Consider the following 25000-nt stretch of genomic DNA (forward strand, 5'->3'; position numbering starts at 1 on the left):
AAGATAAATTATTTTATCAACATATCAAGTATTATAACGGGAATATATCATATGGAGTGAGCTTTACCGCTGACTGCTGACTGGAACCGAACGACGCGCAGTTCCCTTACGAGAGTACTCTCGTATTGCGTTTTGCTAAAACGCTATGGGGGAATTCCTTTCCTCGAGATATTGAAGCAAATTTTTATCCAAAAATACCATGTACACGCAGTGCAGCTGCACAGCTCTCAGCAGGAAGCAGCTGCGTGCTGATTGGCTGTGCTGCTGCAACTGCAGCAACCTATGGCGAGACCGTGGGGCGGGACGGACCAATCAGGTCCTTCCAAATTCCCGCCACAAGGGGCAACAGAATTTGCATAGCCAAGGGTATATAAGACCCACTCTCGCAAGGTTAGTCAGATTAATTCTTCTTCAGCGACTTGCAATCGTTGAGCTCCGGATCGAAGCCCGCCGTCGACACGCACCCAGCGGAACACGCAGCCTGAGGATGTCGGATTCTCCGCCTTCAGCCTGCCTTCCAGCTGCGCCATCCGGCGTTAAAATATCCTTTATACTATGTATGTGTGTTATGATATGTGCGTTGCTGCCAACGCCACTTCTAAGAGCTTCTAGCTCTCCACCTCTCTTCTCTCGTGCCGCCGCGTGTTTACGCCGCGAACAGAGAACATTGGTCCTCCGCCGCTTCAAATAAAGCCGAGGACAGACGGAGCGCTCCTCTTCTCTCGTTCCGTCGCGCTAAGGCGCCGCGGACAGAGAATGTGATACCCCACGGAGCTCTCCCTTTCTCTCGTTCCGTCGCGCTGAGAAGCGCCGCGGACGGAGAAGGTTTTCCCAGCTGCACTGATGACGCCGCGGGCATACAGAGTTTCACTCCTTCCTCTCTCATCCCCACCGCTCTAAATGGCCGTGGACAGAGAACATTATATCCCCGCTGCGGACATACAGAGCTCTCCCTTTCTCTCATTCCGTCGCGCTGAAACGCGCCGCGGACCGAGAAGGTTATATCCTCGCTGCGCTGATGACGCCGCAGATATATGGAGCTCTCCACGCGCCTCCCTCTCTCTCCTCCGCCGCTCTAAATGGCCGTGGACAGAGAATGTTATTCCCGCCGTACTAATGGCGCCGCGGGCATACGGGGCTTTTCACTCGCTTCTTCTCTTACTCCGCCGCCCTGAAATGGCCGCTGACAGAGAATGTGATACTGCCGCCACGCGGATGGAAGATGTGCACTTCTACACACGAGTGAACTCAACATAAGCTCTCCTCACTCTTCCTTCTCTCTCGCCCCGCCGCCCTGATATGCCGCGGGCAGAGAATGCTAGAGGAGAGACATGCGAACTCAGGCTGCTGGATATATCGAGAACGCGCTTACGTCACAGCCGTTCTCGCTGCAGCGCGCGCTTGCTGCCAAAGGTAAACAGCCTTATATGGCAGCGCGCGCTCTCTGCACAGCGCGCGTTCGCAGACGAGAGCGCGTCATAACACGCGCTCTCCGTCTGAGCATAACGAGGTCATAAAATGGCTGCCAAGCTTGCGCCTTTTTCCCCTCAAATATCACTTCTCCCAGTTCCCCTATTCAGGCGGCTGGAGTGGTTCAACACTGTAGGCAATGTGTCCACTACATAGTGTGCACTCCTGCATAAGCACTGTTAATTCAGTGCCACAAATCACTCAATAAACCTGATATTCTCCCAGTTCCCTTAGTTCAGGTGACTGGAGATGTAACATTGCAATAACTAGCCTGTGGCCAAACATGCTCAGTTGCACATTGACGCTGTTATGCGTTTACCTCTGTGAATTCGCTCGCTGGCGTACGCCGCGAATACTCTAATGTAGTGGCGCCCATTATACAGTGCGCGCCACCACACATTATTTACAATGAATCAGAGCTTTCTAGTGGCTAGGTAGACCCGCGCCTGCAGAGCACGCGCTATCCATTAGCCCTGCCGCTAACGTGCACGTGGACTAATCCGCAAGAATGCCTCCACTTTACAGTAACACTATCTAAACACAGTGTTACGAGTTCGTCTGTAGGCAGGTGCCAACATCAAAGTTGTACCCCTACACTCAAGCACTTCCCTATGTTCCCCAGCTCCCTGCACTCAGGCGGCTGGAAACATTATTCCTACAATCGACGAGCCCGCAACAAACGCGCTCGCCTGTACACATGCACCATTTCCCCGGCGACACAAAGCGTTCGCCACTATTCTGCGTTCTCCGGCCCCCTGCACTCAGGCGGCTGGGAACACTATTTCCCTATTTACTATTTATGAGCCCGTGAGCAACGTGCTCTTCTGTACACAAACACAATCCCCTTGGTAAGCGCCACTTCCAAGGCGACCCAATAAGGCGTGCGTCACCATTCAGTGCACGCCGCCTCTCACAGTGCTACTAGCACAATGCATCCGGGCTAACAGGTCCCTGTTACTCAGTGACCCGCCCCACAAATTAATTCAACCCTTGGCTTCGATAACAAGGTTACTCGCTACAGTTCGCTCGCAGACCACCGTGCTTTCGCACTGTGGTAGAGACAGCGGTGAGAAGTGACATGAGTCACGTGCTTCGAACCGAAATATCAAACTGTTAAATTAAGGGAGCGGTAGAAACCGTGCACCCCTCACAGAGCGAGTCAGGCTTTTACAGTCGCTACTTCCTTGTGCCAAAAGAAGGGTGGTGGTCTCAGGCCATTCTAGATTTCAGACATCTGAACAAAGCCCTTATGAAGCGCCCGTTCAGAATGTTGAGAATGAAACAAATCCTCGCGCACATCCGCCGGGTGATTGGGTTTTCACTGTGGATCTAAAGGATGCCTTTTTCCACATACAAATAGCCCCTCATTACAGGCCATTCTTGAGATTCGCCTTCAAGGGGAAAAGTTTACCAATACAAGGTGCTACCTTTTTGGTCTATCTCTGACTCCCCGCACGAAGTGCATGGAAGCGGCGCTAACCCCGCTGAGGCTTCGGGGAATGAGAATTCTCAATTATCTCGACGACTGGCTCAGAATAGCTCCGTCAGAGATAGTTATTAAACCACAGATCTTGGCTTCTCAACCATTTAGAATGCTTGGGACTCAGAATCAACGTGGCAAGAGTTTATTGTCTCCCACACAGAAAGTTTCGTTTCTGGGAACAGTATTGGACTCACTGCAGATGAGCATGCGACTGACGTCACAGCGCGCGCTCTCTGTTCAGATCCGAGCGGTTTCCCTCAGGTCCGGTGCACGCATTCCTCTCAAACACTTTCAGAGGATGCTGGGTCTCATGGCCTCGGCGGCGCTAGTTCTCAGACTGGGTCTGTTGCACATGTGCCCCCTACAGCACTGGCTGAATCGCCACGTTCCAGCTCACGCATGGCTCTCGGGCCGATTGCAAATCAAGGTAGACCACAGCTGTGTGTTGGCTCTGGCTCCTTGGAAAAATCCCGTCTGGTACCAGACGGGCGTGAGTTTGGGCACTGTTACGAAGTGGAAAGTTATCTCGACAGATGCATCCAACCTAGGTTGGGGAGCCCTTCACGAGGGCAGGCCAGTCTCCGGTCTCTGGTCAGACTCGGAGAAGAGCCTTCATATAAACTGTCTAGAGATGAAAGCGGTCACGCTATCGCTAAGAGCTTTCCTTCCGTACATAAAGCACCACCATGCCCTGGTCCGAACGGACAGCAGGTCGGTGGTAGCCTATATAAATTGCCAAGGCGGTCTGAAAATAATCGATCTGCACACAATGGCGTAAGAAGTCCTAATATGGGCAGAGCACAATACGCTGAGAGCGACTCATGTGCCAGGCATTCTGAATTTGGGTCCGGACATGCTGTCCAGGTGCAATTCAGACAATTGGGGCAGTTCTTGGAGAGGCAAAAGTGGATCTTTTCGCCTCACAAGGCTATGCTCAATGCCGAATATAATTCTCCAAGCACAAGGATGCGTTGGCCCACGAATGGCCCAACCTTCCTCTTTATGCTTTTCCCCCAATCTCAATGTTACCTTAGGTCATAGAGAGGATTAGGGAGAGCAGATGCGCTGTGCTTTAATAGCCCCGCTTTGGAGAAATCAACCTTGGTTCTCACTACTGAATCAGATGTCGGATGCAGATTCGTGGCCGGTCCCGCTGAGGAGAGACCTCCTCATGCAGGCGGGACGGCAGATCTGGCATCCCCGTCCCGATCGATGGGCGCTTCATGTCTGGCCCATCAGCGGGTACATGAGAACCTCTCTGAAAAATTATTGAATACCATTACTGAAGCTAGAGCCCCCGCGACCAGGCGGCTCTATTCAGACAAATGGTCAGTCTTTTCGGACTGGTGTAAAGCGCGAAGTCTGACCCCACAGGATTGTGAAGTGTCAGAAGTGCTTACATTTTACAAGAGCTTCTGGACGCGGGTCGTTCCCCCTCCACGCTCAAAATTATGTGGCTGCTATAGCAGCGTATCACATTCAAGTGAACGGACTAACATTGTTCGCTTCCTTAAAGGGGCTAGAAGGCTTCACCCACCTCGCCCCCTCTTCAGTCCTTATATGGGACTTGTCCAGTGTCTTGGATGTCATGAAGAGCTCTGCACTTGAGCCTCTGCATTCGGTGAGCTTTAAGCTCCTGTCACTAAAGACCGCTTTTCTGCTGGCGATCGTCAGTTAAGCGAGTGGGTGATCTGCACGCGCTCTCTGTGAGCGCCTTCGTGTCTGGAATTGGGCCAAACGACTTCAAGTCGTCCTCAAACCAAGACATGGATATGTACCTAAGTGCTTTTGACTCCGTTCAGAGCACAGGTCATTTCACTCTCAGCACTTTCATCACCGATAGATGAAGAAGATGCTAATTTGCTCTGTCCTGTCAGAGCGCTGAGGATATACATGGAGCGTTCCGCTGCTTAGGCAACTGAACAGCTCTTTGTATGCTTTGGCGGCTGCACCTTAGGGTGCGCGGTTACAAAGCAGACCTTGTCACGATGGATAGTAGATGCTATCTCGTTGGCTTATGAGTCTAAAGATCTCAGCTGCCCTTTAGGCATTAAAGCCCATTCTACTAGAGGCATGGCCTCTTCGTGGGCTTGGTCTATTGGCATTTCTCTAAATGATATGTGTGGCGGCAGGCTGGGCCTCCCCGTCCACTTATCAGATTATATTAGATGTCCCGGCCTTATAGGCTGGGCTTCTTGCTGTGTACAGTTTTAACCCCTTAAGGCTCAAAGTCCGGTCTGGGTTAAGTATTGTATAAGTCATAGCACATTCCTTATACGGCTCGAATTATCTGGCCATTCATTATTCCTGGCCCGACTATGTCCGGTCTATATATTATATTACACGTATATCGTGTTCATTCTCATTAAGGGCTTGACTCAGGTCTGGCTCATTTTGGGACTTCTTGATATCATATTACGGGCCCACCTAGGTTGGCCTGGGTTTGGTGTCGTCGGCGTTAGAGCCGTTAAGCAAGCACGGCGTTTTGCATTGGTCCCCCATAGCGTTTTAGCAAAACGCAATACGAGAGTACTCTCGTAAGGGAACGTTTCGGTTACTAACGTAACCTCGGTTCCCTAAGATGAGGGAACGAGTATTGCGTTTTGCTTGCCGTGCTTGCTCACTTGCTCAGGAGTCGCTTCAGTCGATTAACCTGACTAACCTTGCGAGAGTGGGTCTTATATACCCTTGGCTATGCAAATTCTGTTGCCCCTTGTGGCGGGAATTTGGAAGGACCTGATTGGTCCGTCCCGCCCCACGGTCTCGCCATAGGTTGCTGCAGTTGCAGCAGCACAGCCAATCAGCACGCAGCTGCTTCCTGCTGAGAGCTGTGCAGCTGCACTGCGTGTACATGGTATTTTTGGATAAAAATTTGCTTCAATATCTCGAGGAAAGGAATTCCCCCATAGCGTTTTAGCAAAACGCAATACTCGTTCCCTCATCTTAGGGAACCGAGGTTACGTTAGTAACCGAAACGTTTTGCTGAATGGAGAATGATTGACAGCTACAGCGGAGGAAAGACATTCAGCTATGGAATGGCTTTAGATTACTTTGTAGGCTACTAGCAAATAATAATATACTAATAATGATTGCTGAAGGATAATGTGACAATATATATTTCTGATGATTATTTAATTATCACGACATGCCTAATCTGAAGTGACTGCCTGTCTTGAGTTTTGTAGACAGACGGAGGCGGCAAGAAATTTGACGGAGCGGCCGCTTCGTAATTCTCTATGCAGGAAAACCCCTGCTGAGACTAAACAAGAAAGCAAAAATAAATATTTTTACTAAGGAAAATGACAAAAAAAGTAACTCACAGTGACTTGGATAAGTTACTTTAATCTGATTACTGGTTTGGAAATAGTAACGCGTTAGATTACTCGTTACTGGAAAAAGTGGTCAAATTAGAGTAACGCGTTACTGGCATCACTGGTAATAGGTTCATAATAATCTTCATATTAACATTGATATATGGTGCGTTTGGTTGAGTTTATTAACCAGCTAGCAAGCTCTGCAGGGTGGTGTTATTCCACAGTTTCAGCTCAAAGGCAATGCTCGATATTACTGACTTGGTTATTTGAGTCCTTTTATAAAGATGTTTCTTTTTCAAAGACATTTATGCATCATAATCAAGAAGTTATTTTTTGTTTTATATGTTCATGTTTTCATATACCCGTTTTCATGTCACGTTTGTATTTGTCAACAACCATTTTCATAACAGTTTTCATTATCTCAATAACGGACATGCCCCGCCCCCTGCACATGCCCCGCCCCCAATTACTCGAGTACTCGTTTTTGAGACTTATCGATGATCGAAATGAGAAATTGACAAAAATGCCCATCCCTAGTTTTAACCCAGCGAATGGGTTGTTTTAATCCAGCGGTTGGGTTGTTTTACCCCAGCGAATGGGTTGTTTTAACCCAGCGAATGGGTTGTTTTAACACTCACACACATCACACGCACACACACACATCACGCGCGCACACACACACACACACACACACACACACACACACACACACACACACACACACACACACACACACACACACACACACACACACACACACACACACACACACACACACACACACACACACACACACACACACACACACACACACACACACACACACTCACCAGTACAGGTAGGGTTTGTCCTTGTCTACGTTGATGTTGTTGAGCGGGTCCATTCTGAACCAGGTGTTGAGAGTGAAGCCGTTCTGGTAAGGCCACTTGGCAATGGGCGGCAGAGCAATGGCCTGTCAGGGCAAAACAGCAGAGTTACAAACTGCACAATCACACAATCACACAATCACAAGAACAAATAAAACATCATCAGCAGAACAAGCTGATATACAATCAACTGACCATTCAGTGCAAGTCTGAGCGAGATAATACACACACAACATGACCTTTAACAACAGCATCTGTGGCGTAGAGCTGATTACAGATCAGAACTCGTCTCTCAGTTTGGACAAAACTAAGAAAAACATTCTTTGATAAATATAAAGTTCAAAAGAACAGAATATTTGAAAAATAAAACTTTCGGGTTACACTTTATTTTGCGGTGTCATTGTTACAGTATAATTATATATTTAAGCACTGAGTAACATTACTGAACTACATGTTGCATGTAATTATGCAGAATTGATCAGGGGTTCTGCAGTTATGAAGGACAATTTAACACCAATGAATGAGAATGTAATTGAATTAATTCCCTGATTTAATGCTATGATATTGAATTTAAGACTTTCTGACCCAATTGAACACATTAGGCCTCACTACTGTGGTAAACACATGTAACAAGAACACTTTTGTAACATTATAAATGTCTTTTCTGTCACTTTAGATCAAATAATGCATCCTTGCTGAATACATATATGATTTTGTACAGTAGTGTATACATATAGTATACCGTAGTAAAGAAAAGTGTAGTGTAGAGAAAATAAAGGTAGAATATTCCCTTTAAAGGGTTAGTTCAGCCAAAACTGTAAATTGTGTCATTAATGACTGAGCCTCATGTGGTTGGACACCCGTCAGACCTCCGTTCATCTTCAGACACAAATGAAGATATTTTAGTGTAAATCTGATGCTCTGAAAGGCCTCCATTGGCTCAACTTTACACTCTCAAGACCCTTAAAAGACACTAAAGACTAAAGTTACAAAGTCCATCTCACTACAGCGGCTCTACAATAACTTTATGAAGACGAGAATAGTTTCTGTGCGCAAAAAAACCCTAAATAACGACTTATATAGTGATGACGATTTCAAAACACGGCATCATGAAGCTTCGAAGCGTTATGAGTCAGTGAGTCGATTCAGCGGTTCAGAGCTTTATGAATCAGTGAGTCGATTCAGTGGTTCAGAGCGTTATGAATCAGTGAGTCGATTCAGCGGTTCAGAGCATTATGAATCAGTGAGTCGATTCAGCGGTTCAGAGCGTTATGAATCAGTGAGTCGATTCAGCGGTTCAGAGCATTATGAATTAGTGAGTCGATTCAGCGGTTCAGAGCATTATGAATCAGTGAGTCGATTCAGAGGTTCAGAGCGTTATGAATCAGTGAGTCGATTCAGCGGTTCAGAGCGTTATGAATCAGTGAGTCGAATGATGATTCGGATCGCGTGTCAAATCGGCAAACTGCTGAAATTTGGCGATTCAAACCGCTGATTCGACATACTGATTCATAACGCTCTGAACCACTGAATCGACTCACTGATTCATAACGCTCTGAACCACTGAATCGACTCACTGATTCATAACGCTCTGAACCACTGAATCGACTCACTGATTCATAACGCTTCGAAGCTTCATGAGGCCGTGTTTTGAAATCGTCATCACTATATAAGTCGTTATTTAGGGTTTTTTTGCGCACAGAAACTATTCTGGTCTTCATAAAGTTATTGTAGAGCCGCTGTAGTGAGATGGACTTTGTAACTTTAGTCTTTAGTGTCTTTTAAGGGTCTTGAGAGTGTAAAGTTGAGCCAATGGAGGCCTTTCAGAGCATCAGATTTACACTAAAATATCTTCATTTGTGTCTGAAGATGAACGGAGGTCTGACGGGTGTCCAACCACATGAGGCTCAGTCATTAATGACACAATTTACAGTTTTGGCTGAACTAACCCTTTAAGATACACCGATCTGGCATAACATTATGACCTAATATTGTGTTGGTCCCCCTGATTCTTTAAGTCCTGTAAGCTGTGAGGTGGATTGGACTTGTTTGTTCAGCTCATCCCACTGATGCTCGATTGGATTGAGATCTGGGGAATTTGGACTCAAACTCGTTGTTGTGCACAAGACCTGCAGTTTTGGAGATGCTCTGACCCAGTCGTCTCACAATCTGGCCTTTGTCAAACTCGCTCAAATCCTTACGCTTGCCCATTTCTCCTGCTTCTATCACATCAACTCTGAGGACAACATGTTCACTTGCTGCCTAATATATCCCACCCACAGTGTTATTCACTTCACCTGTCATAATGTTATGCCTGATCGGTGTATAAATGGCATGTGATGAGTTATTAGGGGCCAAGCACCGAAGGTACGGAGCCCCTCTTGAAGCCGTTAGATTTCTTATTATTATTATTATTCCGCCATGGAAGTCTATGGCAGCCCATAGAACCGTTTGCGGGAAAATGATGAAATGTGGTACACTGGTAGAGGTCCTTACCAAAAGTAACCACACCAATTTTGGAGTCTCTAACTCAATCCCTCTAGCGCCACCACCTGTCCAAAGTTTAACTCATGTTTTTGCTAATAACTTTTGAACCATAAGAGCTAGAAACAAAACCCTTTTTTCTTTCGATTCCTTGGCTCAAGCCGATTCGATCGCACCATATGACGCCATTTCCCTTATTAAAATTTTCCCGCCATTTTTAATTAACCGAAACCCAACTTTTTCGAACTCCTCCTAGGCCGTTGGTCCGATTTACACGAAAATTTAACCAGATCATCTTCAGACCATGCTGACAAAAAACATGGAATTCAAGTTGATTCGTCATATCGTTTTTGATTAACACGCAAACAAATTTTACGTAATGCTTGCAAAAACACACTTAAGGCAATATCTCCACAACGCTTTATCGTATTCAAACCAAACTTGGTACACGTCATCAGAAGCATAACCTGAGGCAACATGCAGCCTACAGCGCCACCTACTGGTCCGGAGATACGAAAAATGCCTGTTTTTGCATATAACTTCTGAACTGTTTGTCCAAAAATCATAAAGATTCAGGACGACATGCCGAGTCGTCTGATATCCAATTTTACCATATCTGCCATTTTGGCTGTCGGCCATTTTGAATTATGTGCTAAAATGCTGTATTTTAGGAACACATGAACGGATTGTTACGAAACTCGGTTTGGGTCATCAGCTCGATGCCCTGAAGGAGCCTGAGAAGTTTCGAAACAGCGCCACCTAGTGGATAATTTTTTTTTTCAAACGCTTTTAACTTTGGGTGTGGTTGACTTATTTTCATGGGACTTTTTTTTTGTCTCCTGAATCCTTGCGGAGTCCAACGATACCAGACTTGCCAGGTTTCGGCGTATGGTTTGTGCAGCGCGGTAATTTAGCGCTTAAAAAACGTTAGCTGATATCTTCGAAACCGCTAGTCCGATCGAGACTAAACCTGTGTCAGAAGTTCGGAAACATAGGTCGATAGCTGAACACTAATGCCCAAATGTCAAAATATTGATAGTAAGGGAGTAAAATCCAATCAAAGTCAGGTGTCAGTCATTTTTTATGTGTTTTTTCATATAAATGTCTATAACTCCAAAACGAAATGAGATATTTTCACCAAAATTGACACACACATGTATGGGCTCACTATGATGACACATACATTTTTTTAGGATTGTGCCACTTGGTGGCGATATAATAGAACAAAACATGACATTGGCACTATACAACTCAATGTTTTAATGTGGCGTTTCAATGTTTTTACTTCAAATGTCTTCACTCATTTTTTCAGTTGTTCTGCTGCTAGCTTCCCTGTTTGCTTCTGTTGCGCTTGGCCCCGTTAATGGCTGCTTGCAGCTATATTTATTATTGTTGTTGGTGTTCTATAATGCAAACGTCCAGAAGGATTCTACAAAAGCGTTATTAAAGGCGTGGAGAGTCTCACCGCCGCACTGCGTCCTGGGAAGTTGAAGAAAGTGTCCGGGCCGTGGCGCTGAGGCATCTGATTCAGCACTGACAGCAGCTTAATGGCGTGTCTTGGCTAAAGGAAACAGGACACATGAAGGAACAGAACAATTAGGGGAGAGAGAGAGAGAGAGAGAGAGAGAGAGAGAGAGAGAGAGAGAGAGAGAGAGAGAGAGAGAGAGAGAGAGAGAGATTAAAGAAAATTAGAATGAGAGAAGTCAGCAGAGGAAAAGACGTATACATGTTCATGAAAGTCAATAATAAATATAAGGCGAGACACTACAGGTGAATAGGGCATTTTTTTAATTACAAGATATCACTGTGAAACTTCTCCAGTTTATTCATGGCATAAACATAAGAAAAAAATGTATTACAAGTTTTGCATAAATTAATGTTTTAAAATGCAATGAGCCCTTATATACTTAAATATACGCTCATTTGCATACTTTTCCAAAAACAAAATCTGGAAATTGGAAAGGACCGTGTTTAAAATTCTTATAGGTAAATAAATAAATATTCTTATAATAAAGGTTGTATTTGTTGACATATTAAATGAGAGGGCTTTAACAGAGGGGATTCTGGGTATCTTATTTTATGCTTTAGTAAATTAGAGAATACTGACATTAGCCTTAAAAATAATCAATTTCCACCATGTTTTTTGGAGTTAAAGGATCTATAACTCAGGATAGGAATGATATATCAACAAATCCCTCGGGAAAAGCCTTCAGAATATGGTCCAGTATAAGACTGGAAGTGTTGGTGCAACTGAAGTGGATAATCAGACTCTGAGTGTGAGAAAAAAATCATTTTGAGAAAACGGCCTTTAAAGTTTTATACTGTATAACTATTAAAAGTATTTCTATGAAACACCCAACCTACAAACAAAATATATATTCAGTTCATTGATATCAGTAGTGTATAATATTTAAAACACGTGGAAATTGATAAATGAATAAATTATTAATAGTAATAGCTATTAGAGAACTACCTTAAAGGGTTAGTTCACCCAAAAATGTAAATTGTGTCATTAATGACTGAGCCTCATGTGGTTGGACACCCGTCAGACCTCCGTTCATCTTCAGACACAAATGAAGATATTTTAGTGTAAATCTGATGCTCTGAAAGGCCTCCATTGGCTCAACTTTACACTCTCAAGACCCTTAAAAGACACTAAAGACTAAAGTTACAAAGTCCATCTCACTACAGCGGCTCTACAATAACTTTATGAAGACGAGAATAGTTTCTGTGCGCAAAAAAACCCTAAATAACGACTTATATAGAGATGACGATTTCAAAACACGGCATCATGAAGCTTCGAAGCGTTATGAATCAGTGAGTCGATTCAGCGGTTCAGAGCGTTATGAATCAGCGAGTCGAATCATGATTCTGATCGCGTGTCAAACTGCTGAAATACGTGACTTTGGCGATCCAAACTGCTGAATCGACTCACTGATTCATAACGCTCCAAACCGCTGAATCGACTCACTGATTCATAACGCTCCAAACCACTGAATCGACTCACTGATTCATAACGCTCCAAACCGCTGAATCGACTAACTGATTCATAACGCTCCAAACCGCTGAATTGACTCACTGATTCATAACGCTCCAAACCGCTGAATCGACTAACTGATTCATAACGCTCCAAACCGCTGAATCGACTCACTGATTCATAACGCTTCGAAGCTTCATGATGCCGTGTTTTGAAATCGTCATCACTATGTAAGTCGTTATTTAGGGTTTTTTTGCGCACAGAAACTATTCTCGTCTTCATAAAGTTATTGTAGAGCTGCTGTAGTGAGATGGACTTTGTAACTTTAGTCTTTAGTGTCTTTTAAGGGTCTTGAGAGTGTAAAGTTGAGCCAATGGAGGCCTTTCAGAGCATCAGATTTACACTAAAATATCTTCATTTGTGTCTGAAGATGAACGGAGGTCTGACGGGTGTCCAACCACATGAGGCTCAGTCATTAATGACACAATTTACATTTTTGGCTGAACTATCCCTTTAACAAACACACAAAACAAAAACTGCAGACGAGCTGTCCGTTTGTTGTATATGTCCACCTATAACTATTTGAATCTAATTCTGACGGAGTTTCGTTGTGTAATCTGTTGTTGTTTACTTTCTTTTTATTAGCTCTTGCTACTTGGTCTTTTCTGTGAGCGTTTATGAGCTGATTTCGGTGTTGTCTGCACTAGGGCTGTAATCTCCCAGTCGATTAGTTGATTATTAGTTGATACGTTCTGGCTCGACCAAGATTTTTTGCCGCGTCCATTTCATTAGTTTTGCTGAGTTAATTTAATCAGTTTTGCCTCAGCGTTTTTTCTGCTCTTGATCTTGCTTGTTTAATAAATATTCCTTTTTTATTAAAGTGGACGTGCCTTTTGTGTTTAAGAGTAAAAGCTTTAAGTTAATAGTCTATTCGTGTCTCAGCTGTGAAGCTGAGCTCCTAACGTTCGAGCTGCACAGAGCGGCTGAAATGAGTGTCTGTCAGTTATTATAATACATATGACAAAAACAATTGTCTAAATTATGTTGCATATTCCTCAAAAGTTCTTGTGATGATATCTAGTTGACAACATAGTACTATATTTTCGGAAGTCATAGGCTATGATATTGCGCAGGTGCACGTGATGCAGCGCTGTCAGAGCCGACAGACTCGTGTGTCAGACTCATTTCAGTGCAAAATAATCAGCTCAAAAACGATTTAATATTCTGCAAATAGCCTACTAGTTTTTTTATGTTTATTTATAATTCATTTATGCAGACAACAAGGCTACCAAGTACTGCGCACAGTGTGCAGCTTATTCATTTAACGTTTTTTTTCCTAGCGTCATTTTAGTCGATTTTTGGTCGAAAATTTCAGGACTTCAGTCGAGCAAGATTTTCTTTGGTTGATTACAGCCCTAGTCTGCACTTTCTCTCAGGTGGAGAATACACAAGGAAGCGGAAGCGCGTAGTGAGAAATTCACAGACCAATCAGATGTGGTTCTCGGCTGCAAACTTTCGCGATTGGTCAGTTCTACAAAGGAAATGGGCGTATGTGGATGAGCCAGCGCTGTGTGTGAGACTGAGAGCTTTATAATGAGACCAGGCATGACATGTTTCTGTGAATGGAGACGCACGAGAGATCGCGCTAGAAGAACTTTGGATGATTTCGGGTAGAAATCTAAAGGTGCAAGTTGACAAAATATAATGTAATGTTGACATTTTTTTATTTTGACATGAAAGCTTACATGTTAAGGGCCCAAAATCTCAAAATTGACCACTGCATGAAAAAACGATGTTTTCACCCGCCGAGTCTCGCCTTAAATAATTAAAGTAACCATCATCAAGGACCCCCAGAAACCCACTACTTTAGCCAATCAATAGCCTGTCCATCAGCCGTAACCATGGCAGCAGCGCGGAGGTCGATGCGCAGGAAACCCTCTGATGGAGAGCACCAGCGGACAGGAGATCGTTGGCTGGGCTAGTTGGACGTCTCTGAAGGGTTACGCGAACAACGTTTGATTCAGTGGCTTCATGACTATCTTTACTAGTTATTAACCCACATCACAAATACCATTTATAGCAACCCAGCCCACCTGACCTCCCTCAATCCTGGTAAATAAGTCGCCAATATCATTGGTCATTACTGCAAATAGGTAGGGCTGGACCAGAATATTCGATCAAATGTGTCGGTGTCACAGGTTAACCTGTTGACTATCTAATTTTGGACTTGCAAACATTCACCCATTTCACTTGTACTATGCATTGCCGGCAATATTAACATCTGTGTACACATTAGGAAGGTGTTATGGAGTTTTTGTTTTGTTCAGTCTAAAATTTGTTTCTGCTGTGTCTTGTTCTAGTTTTCAAATTTTCATAGTTTTCTTAAGTTTTTCATTATGTTTCTACATAACAAAATGCCAGAACACAATAGCTCATGTTATAATTACCTTTTATTTTCCCCACAATATTTTCACAAACCTTGTTGCAGTTAAATTTCCCGGTTCACCAACCCATTCTGTACAACCAAACCCTTCGTTTAGGTCAAACTGTCTTTTAAAGCAGCAGCCACATCACTTCCTGTGGAAGCTACCATTTTGGTGTGATGTCAGAGGGGTAGAATTTTGGAACGGATGTTTTGCCATTTAATTGGATGTTAAACTCCTCAATGGTTGCTGTATTAGCTGTTTGGAAGTTTGTCTTGTTAAATTGGGTTAATATAGTATTTAATTGTATTGTTACAAACATTTAAATTTGTTTCTATTACTTGGTAATTATTTAGCCAATTTAGCCAAATTAGCACATTGTTGCTGTTTTGTTTCCTTTTTGTACAGTTTTTATTTATTCTTGTTTTCTCCTGCATTGTAAATATTTTTGCACCTTCCAATAAAACACCCTTTTTGGATTTCGCATTAACTTTTTGTACAGCACGTCATTTCCTTTTCCACTCCAACTGGTTGGCCTCCCTACAGTTGGTATTCAATTTTCAATTTTGGGATTCGAATATTCGTGTTTGTTTTTTCGCACACCCGGCATCCCCTTGAAACGGCTCTCATCTGCGCTTGAATATCTTTGCTTCTTAGCCTCAGTGTTAACTGGAGTATCCTCTGTCTGAGCTCGAGCTTCTGAGGGAGAAGCCATGCCTGAGCCTGCATTTTGGGTTAAGCGGTGTTGGTTTGCCATTGTGGAAAATAGAATAATTGAATCAAAATGTATTAGCCTTTTTACCCGTTATGCTGCGTTCACACCAGACGCGAATAGAGCGTCAAAATTGCGTCTAGTTGGACGCTTGAACATTTTGAATCCATTCGAAATCCATTGAAAGATGAGGAAGTAGTTTGTCCCAAAGCTTGCCTACTCTTCACAAGTATCGACTTTTTCCTTCACAAAAAGAGTACATACTTTTATGCTGCGTTCACACCAAACGCGAATAGAGCGTCAAAATCGCGTCTACCGCGTCTAGTTTCACACGCGAACATTTTGAATGCATTCGCGCGTCCGCAGAGAATTGGACGTGCGTAGAAATCGAGCGCTGGAAGCGAAATTGACGCGCGTTCAAGGCGCTCCAGGAGAAATATGTCATAAAACACCACTCTGCCTCTTTTCATTTTCATTAAAAATATATATTAAGCATTAATAGCCACACAAATGTGGTTCAGGCAACTCCTACATTATCTTCACTGCATGTATGTTTAAATATCCTTAAAATATAAAGTTATGAAACTTCTCTTTGCCCTCAGTCAAAAAGATTTGGCAGACAACAAATTATAGATTCATGAGAGCAAACCTCGGCCGTTAGATCCACACAAGACGAACCACTACAGGCCATCAGAGCCAGCAGCAGACGCCAGAAGGACTGGCTGAGGAAAGGCTGCTCTCGCTGGGGTTATGAGCGCTGATCGCCTGGATCTCACAACTCCAAAAACACAAGATTATTTTTTTTTAAATAGGCGCTCTCTTTATAAATAAACCACAGATTTGAGCTTTAAACAACTACATTCCCACCAGAAAAAGTCTTAAAACTACATTTTGTGACACAATAGTACTATTTTTAATTTATGCAGGGTTTCTCATACACGTCACTTTACCATGTGACAGCAGCAAGCAGGCAGGCTCCTGATTGGTTAACGCGGCGCGAATTGACGCCAAAGTTCAAAATTTTCAACTCGGGCGTCAGACGCGAATTCGCTTCAAACGCGTGAATGCACAAAAGCACCATTCGCGTGTAACGCATGTATCGCGCAAGACGCTCAATTCGCATCCAATTCGCGCCATTCGCGCGAACTGGACGCGCGAATGAGGCGGATTTGCGTCCTTCGCGCAGCGCGAAACGCGCCTTCCGCGCCGCGAGACCTCCAGACGCGCGTCAACGCGCCTTTCCATTGACTTAACATTGAAATCACTCGCGCCAGACGCTCTATTCGCGTTTGGTGTGAACGCAGCATTAGGACGTAGTATAAGTTGAGAGTTTAGTGTAGGGAAAGTAGAGGGCAGAAATATTAGGGCTGTAATCTCCCAGTCGATTAGTCGATTATTAGTCGATACGTTCTGGCTCGACCAAAATTCTGATTGGTCGTTTTTTTGCCGCGTTCATTTAATCAGTTTTGCCGTGTTCATGTGATCAGGTGGTAAGCACTGACTGCTAATGGGGGTGTTTTCAGATCAGCCCTGTCTCACAGGTAGCAGTCTGTCTTCAGGACACCCCTTTGTCTTCAGTTCTTTTGGATTAGCCCAACCCACTGGAGAAGAGAGACAGACTGAAGTAACGTTAGGCTACTTTGCTGTATTATTTATTTAATTGTGAGAGCGTTTTCCTAGTCAGTCTCTTCTACCATGTCAGCAAAGACATCCGCATTGTGGCAGCATTTATTTAAAAAAGAAAATGGGGAAAAAAGTCGAATGCAAATTTTGCAAGCCACAGTTTTCACATCACAGCTCGACGACAAACATTTCACATCAGCTAAAGACGGTCAGCTTTAGGTTGTCTCGTCAGCTTTAGGTTGCCCCGTCTGCTTTGAGTTGCCCGCTTGTTTTCAGTCCAAATATCTAAAAAATCTTACATTAAGGAGCATTTACTAGACAAGCAAAAGTTTTTGTCTTGTTTTGGGGGAAAATAACTGAAAATGAAGCGAGTTTTTGCTCAAAATAAGCATAATAATCTGCCAATGGGTTAAGCAAAATAATCTTATTTCAAACAGAAAAAAAGATTATTTTTCTTACCCCATTGGCAGATTATTTTACTTATTTTGAGCAAAAACTCACTTAATTGAGTTATTTTCCCCCAAAACAAGACAAAAACTTTTGCTTGTCTAGTAAATGCTTCTTAATGTAAGATTTTTTAGATATTTGGACTGAAAACAAGACAAAAATACTAGGTAAGAAAAGCATTTTTTGCATTGTGGAAGTATTGTTCATTGTTAGTATGTTCATTTCAACTTTAAATTGAGTTTGAATGTGTATCTGTTAACCTTGGTTAATGCACTATGAACTAACATGAATGATCAAGGTACAATTGTATTGCTCATATTAATACATGCTGTAAAAATGTATGCATAATGCATATGTAAGCTAATACATCCTTGTTGCATAGGGACTTGTATAGTGTTATCTATGAAATGTCCATGCATGTTACTAGGTTATAGGTAAAGAAATAAATTTGACCTGTTATATATTTAAATGTAAAAATGAAGAATTTGTTCTGTTAGAACTTCTTATTTTAATATTCATATTTATACGTTTTTAATTTAGCACATTTTCATGGATCAGTACTGTTTTTTTTATTTTTTGTTATAAGTTCAGCATTAATTGGTTATCGGCAAGTGCGGTCCAACCTAGTGATCGGCAAAATCCACTATCGGTCGACATCTAGTTATAATAATACATATGACTAAAACAATTGTCTAAATTATGTTGCATATTCCTCAAAAGTTCTTGTGATGATATCACTAGTTGACAACACAGTACTATATTTTGGGAAATCATAGGCTATAATATTGCGCAGGTGCACGTCCAAAATAATCAGCTCAAAAACTATTTAATATACTGCAAATAGCCTACTAGTTTATGTTTATTTATAATTCATCTAGGCAGACAACAAGGCCAATGCGCACAGTGCACAGCTAATTCATTTAACGTTTTTTTTTCCTAACGTCATTTTTAGTCGAAAATCTCAGGACTTCAGTCGACCGAGATTTTCTTTGATTACAGCCCTACAAGTATCGACTTTTTCCTTCACAAAAAGAGTACATACTTTTAGGACGTAGTATAAGTCGGGAGTTTAGTGTGGGGAAGAAATGTTTTGAAAGTAGTCTCACTAATGCTGAAGTACAGTAAAACAGTCTCATCCAAACGCACAATGCTTTTGTTTGTTTTGCTGCAGTGCCAGCGGACAGTAGAGTGTGATGTCCAGAACTCACCCAGATGCCAGCCTCGCCCCTCAGCATGCTGAACAACAGCTTCAGCTCCTTCACTGTGATGCTATAGCTGGCCAAAACCCCCAGCATATCCACCAGGAGATCTGAGAAACACAGAGGAGAACATCAGGACTCCGCATTATCAGCACAACTCATGACTCAGGAGGATGAAGTCACTCGGGGCAACAAGCCAATCGTTATCTGTCTGCGGGAACATCTTCTCCTGAGGCTCCTGTAGTCATCAGATCATGGAAACCCGAGTCTCTTCATTCACATATCGGCTGAGTTCGGCTTCTCAGCGAGCGATAAAGTTGTTTTTCTTCTGCATTAGCCGCATAAATAAAATAAATAAATTTCTGCATAAATAAAATGTTTTATTTAAAAATTGTTGCTCTAGCCAAAGTCAACTTTTTTTTGTTTTAAAGACATTTTTTTGTCCAAATGTTCTAAAGAAACTGAAAAATTGTCACTTAGTTGTAAATTGAGAACTGTTTATTCTTAATGATTGTTCTTTGCAATTGTATGGCTTACTATGTTTCATTAGAGCTTGTTAATCTTGAATATAACAAAGTATTGAAAGAAATCTTCAGAATCATTTTTAATATGGCAATACTGTCAAACAGATATTCTAACTAAAAACAAAACACATATTAGCTCCAATTTTGGTTCAAATGTAAAGTTCATGTATTTGCACAGCAGGATAATTAGTTAACAAAAATGTATGTCAAGAATCGTTTTGGGAATCGGATCGTTTCTCCCAGAATCTGAATCGGATCGAATCATTAAGTGCTTTAAGATTCCCACCCCAAGCTGGAATGGCTCAGTGTCAAACCGTCTGCTGATGTCATTTGCATTATGAATTCAGACGCTCTTAAATACATGAAATAATCTAATTTCGAGAAAAATAACAAGCCGTGATGTTTGTCGTGGTGTAATATGATTGTAATTTGATTTCCAAAATAACCCAGTTATTCACTGAAAGGCCACAGATCTGGTCAGAAACGGACAGAAGCTGATGCGCATGAGAACTAATGGATGTTTAACACACACACACACACACACGTCTAAAGAACACTACGAGAGGAGCTTTGTCCCAGATGTGATCACACAGCCAATTCTACACATTGCCCTGCAATAAACGCCGGCCGCGCTCCACTGATCGCAATTACACAGAAATATTAAACACAGAATGCACAACGAGGGGTTTAACGAGACACTGAAACCTATTTTTCTGAAACAAATCATAGAGGATTGGAACATACGGACACACATGCGATACAACAAACAGAAATTATTCTCTCTCTTTGGTGAATGAAGTATTGAACTGAAGGCTCTGGAGTAAACTATAGATCACAGCCTCAAAACCAGAGCAAATCAGTTTACACAAACCTGACATAAACCAGAGTCACGATCTGGAGTCTTTACACCACATCATCACTACAGAAACATGAGCTTACACACACCTGACATAAACCAGAGTCTCGATCTGGAGTCTTTACACCACATCATCACTACAGAAACATGAGTTTACACACACCTGACATAAACCAGAGTCACGATCTGGAGTCTTTACACCACATCATCACTACAGAAACATGAGTTTACACACACCTGACATAAACCAGAGTCACGATCTGAGTCTTTACACCACATCACCACCACAGAAACATGAGTTTACACACACCTGACATAAACCAGAGTCACGATCTGAGTCTTTAAACCACATCACCACCACAGAAACATGAGTTTACACACACCTGACATAAACCAGAGTCACGATCTGAGTCTTTACACCACATCATCACCACAGAAACATGAGTTTACACACACCTGACATAAACCAGAGTCTCGATCTGGAGTCTTTACACCACATCATCACTACAGAAACATGAGTTTACACACACCTGACATAAACCAGAGTCACGATCTGAGTCTTTACACCACATCATCACTACAGAAACATGAGTTTACACACACCTGATATAAACCAGAGTCACGATCTGGAGTCTTTACACCACATCATCACTACAGAAACATGAGTTTACACACACCTGACATAAACCAGAGTCACGATCTGAGTCTTTACACCACATCATCACTACAGAAACATGAGTTTACACACACCTGACATAAACCAGAGTCACAATCTGGAGTCTTTACACCACATCACCACCACAGAAACATGAGTTTACACACACCTGACATAAACCAGAGTCACGATCTGGAGTCTTTACACCACATCATCACCACAGAAACATGAGTTTACACACACCTGACATAAACCAGAGTCTCGATCTGGAGTCTTTACACCACATCATCACCACAGAAACATGAGTTTACACACACCTGACATAAACCAGAGTCTCGATCTGGAGTCTTTACACCACATCATCACTACAGAAACATGAGTTTACACACACCTGACATAAACCAGAGTCTCGATCTGGAGTCTTTAAACCACATCATCACCACAGAAACATGAGTTTACACACACCTGACATAAACCAGAGTCTCGATCTGGAGTCTTTAAACCACATCATCACCACAGAAACATGAGTTTACACACACCTGACATAAACCAGAGTCACGATCTGAGTCTTTAAACCACATCATCACCACAGGAACATGAGTTTACACACACCTGACATATACCAGAGTCACGATCTGGAGTCTTTACACCACATCATCACTACAGAAACATGAGTTTACACACACCTGACATAAACCAGAGTCTCGATCTGGAGTCTTTACACCACATCATCACCACAGAAACATGAGTTTACACACACCTGACATAAACCAGAGTCTCGATCTGGAGTCTTTACACCACATCATCACCACAGGAACATGAGTTTACACACACCTGACATAAACCAGAGTCTCGATCTGGAGTCTTTACACCACATCAACACCACAGAAACATGAGTTTACACACACCTGACATAAACCAGAGTCACGATCTGAGTCTTTACACCTCATCATCACCACAGAAACATGAGTTTACACACACCTGACATAAACCAGAGTCTCGATCTGGAGTCTTTACACCTCATCATCACCACAGAAACATGAGTTTACACACACCTGACATAAACCAGAGTCACGATCTGGAGTCTTTAAACCACATCATCACCACAGAAACATGAGTTTACACACACCTGACATAAACCAGAGTCACGATCTGAGTCTTTAAACCACATCATCACCACAGGAACATGAGTTTACACACACCTGACATATACCAGAGTCACGATCTGGAGTCTTTACACCACATCATCACTACAGAAACATGAGTTTACACACACCTGACATAAACCAGAGTCTCGATCTGGAGTCTTTACACCACATCATCACCACAGAAACATGAGTTTACACACACCTGACATAAACCAGAGTCTCGATCTGGAGTCTTTACACCACATCATCACCACAGAAACATGAGTTTACACACACCTGACATAAACCAGAGTCTCGATCTGGAGTCTTTAAACCACATCATCACCACAGAAACATGAGTTTACACACACCTGACATAAACCAGAGTCACGATCTGAGTCTTTACACCACATCACCACCACAGAAACATGAGTTTACACACACCTGACATAAACCAGAGTCACGATCTGGAGTCTTTACACCACATCATCACTACAGAAACATGAGTTTACACACACCTGACATAAACCAGAGTCACGATCTGAGTCTTTACACCACATCATCACCACAGAAACATGAGTTTACACACACCTGACATAAACCAGAGTCACGATCTGGAGTCTTTACACCACATCATCACCACAGAAACATGAGTTTACACACACCTGACATAAACCAGAGTCACGATCTGGAGTCTTTACACCACATCATCACCACAGAAACATGAGTTTACACACACCTGACATAAACCAGAGTCTCGATCTGGAGTCTTTACACCACATCATCACCACAGAAACATGAGTTTACACACACCTGACATAAACCAGAGTCACGATCTGAGTCTTTACACCACATCATCACCACAGAAACATGAGTTTACACACACCTGACATAAACCAGAGTCACGATCTGGAGTCTTTACACCTCATCATCACCACAGGAACATGAGTTTACACACACCTGACATAAACCAGAGTAACGATCTGAGTCTTTAAACCACATCATCACCACAGGAACATGAGTTTACACACACCTGACATATACCAGAGTCACGATCTGGAGTCTTTACACCACATCATCACCACAGAAACATGAGTTTACACACACCTGACATAAACCAGAGTCTCGATCTGGAGTCTTTACACCACATCATCACCACAGAAACATGAGTTTACACACACCTGACATAAACCAGAGTCACGATCTGGAGTCTTTACACCACATCATCACCACAGAAACATGAGTTTACACACACCTGACATAAACCAGAGTCACGATCTGAGTCTTTACACCACATCACCACCACAGAAACATGAGTTTACACACACCTGACATAAACCAGAGTCACGATCTGAGTCTTTACACCACATCATCACCACAGAAACATGAGTTTACACACACCTGACATAAACCAGAGTCACGATCTGGAGTCTTTACACCACATCATCACCACAGAAACATGAGTTTACACACACCTGACATAAACCAGAGTCACGATCTGGAGTCTTTACACCACATCATCACCACAGAAACATGAGTTTACACACACCTGACATAAACCAGAGTCACGATCTGGAGTCTTTACACCACATCATCACCACAGAAACATGAGTTTACACACACCTGACATAAACCAGAGTCACAATCTGAGTCTTTACACCACATCATCACCACAGAAACATGAGTTTACACACACCTGACATAAACCAGAGTCACGATCTGGAGTCTTTACACCACATCATCACCACAGGAACATGAGTTTACACACACCTGACATAAACCAGAGTCACAATCTGAGTCTTTACACCACATCACCACCACAGAAACATGAGTTTACACACACCTGACATAAACCAGAGTCACAATCTGAGTCTTTACACCAGATCATCAGCACAGAAACATGAGTTTACACACACCTGACATAAACCAGAGTCACAATCTGAGTCTTTACACCAGATCATCAGCACAGAAACATGAGTTTACACACACCTATTTGACAAAGAATCCAAACCACCAAAAGATGCTGCAATACTGCAAAATAATGTTTATTTTTATTATTATAATAATATAATTGATGATGAAAATTATTATATCATCAAAAAATAATAATAGTAGTAGTAGTGTTGTAGTAGTAGTAGTAGTAGTAGTAGTAGTAGTAGTAGTAGTATTAGTTGAGGTAGTAGTAGATGTAGTACTGTAGTGTAGTAGTGTTGTTGTTGTAGTAGTAGTAGTAGTAGTAGTAGTAGTAGTGTAGCAATATAGGTAGTAGTGTAATAGTAGTAGTGTAGTAATAGAGGTAGTAGTGTAGTAGTAGTAGTGTAGTAATAGTTGTTGTAGTAGTAGTAGTAGTAGTGTAGCGTAGCATTATAGGTAGTAGTAGTAGTAGTAGTAGTAGAGGTAGTACTGTAGTGTAGTAGTAGTAGTTGCAGTAGTAGTAGTAATAATAATAGTTGTAGTAGCAGTAGTATTAGATTTAGTACTGTAGTAGTAGTAGTAGCAGCAGTAGTAGTAGTGTAGTGTAGTAGTGTTGTAGTAGTAGTAGTAATGGTTGATGTAGTAGTAGTAGTAGTAGTAGATGTAGTTCTGTAGTAGTAGTAATTGAGGTAGTAGAGTAGTAGTAGTATTAATAGAGGCAGCAGTGTAGTAATAGTAGTAGTAGTAGTAGTAGTAGTAGTAGTGTTGTTGTTGTGGTTGTTGTTGTTGTTGTAGTAGTATAGGTAGTAGTGTAGTAGTAGTAGTAGTAGTAGTAGTAGTAGTAGTAGTAGTAGTATAGGTAGTAGTGTTGTTGTTGTTGTAGTTGTAGTAGTAGTAGTAGTAGTAGTAGTAGTGTTGTTGTAGTA

General features: G+C 42.4%; 1 protein-coding gene across 1 annotated transcript in view; it reads right to left on the reverse strand.

The window, feature by feature from the left end:
• The window catches only part of LOC307118661 (neurobeachin-like), a gene marked incomplete at its 3' end in the record, with an annotated part of 142501 nt that overhangs the window by 14160 nt on the left and 103341 nt on the right, over positions 1 to 25000 (reverse strand). The window contains exons 3-5 of the mRNA XM_079804373.1: positions 19008 to 19108; positions 11083 to 11178; positions 7098 to 7219 (exon numbers count right to left, since the gene is read on the reverse strand). Of these exons, the coding sequence (XP_079660499.1) occupies positions 7098 to 7219; positions 11083 to 11178; positions 19008 to 19108 (319 nt within the window). The remainder of the gene's footprint in view (positions 1 to 7097; positions 7220 to 11082; positions 11179 to 19007; positions 19109 to 25000) is intronic.

Source organism: Gobio gobio (genome assembly GCF_949357685.1).
Source record: "Gobio gobio genome assembly, chromosome: 22".
In the NCBI taxonomy this organism is placed as follows: domain Eukaryota; kingdom Metazoa; phylum Chordata; class Actinopteri; order Cypriniformes; family Gobionidae; genus Gobio; species Gobio gobio.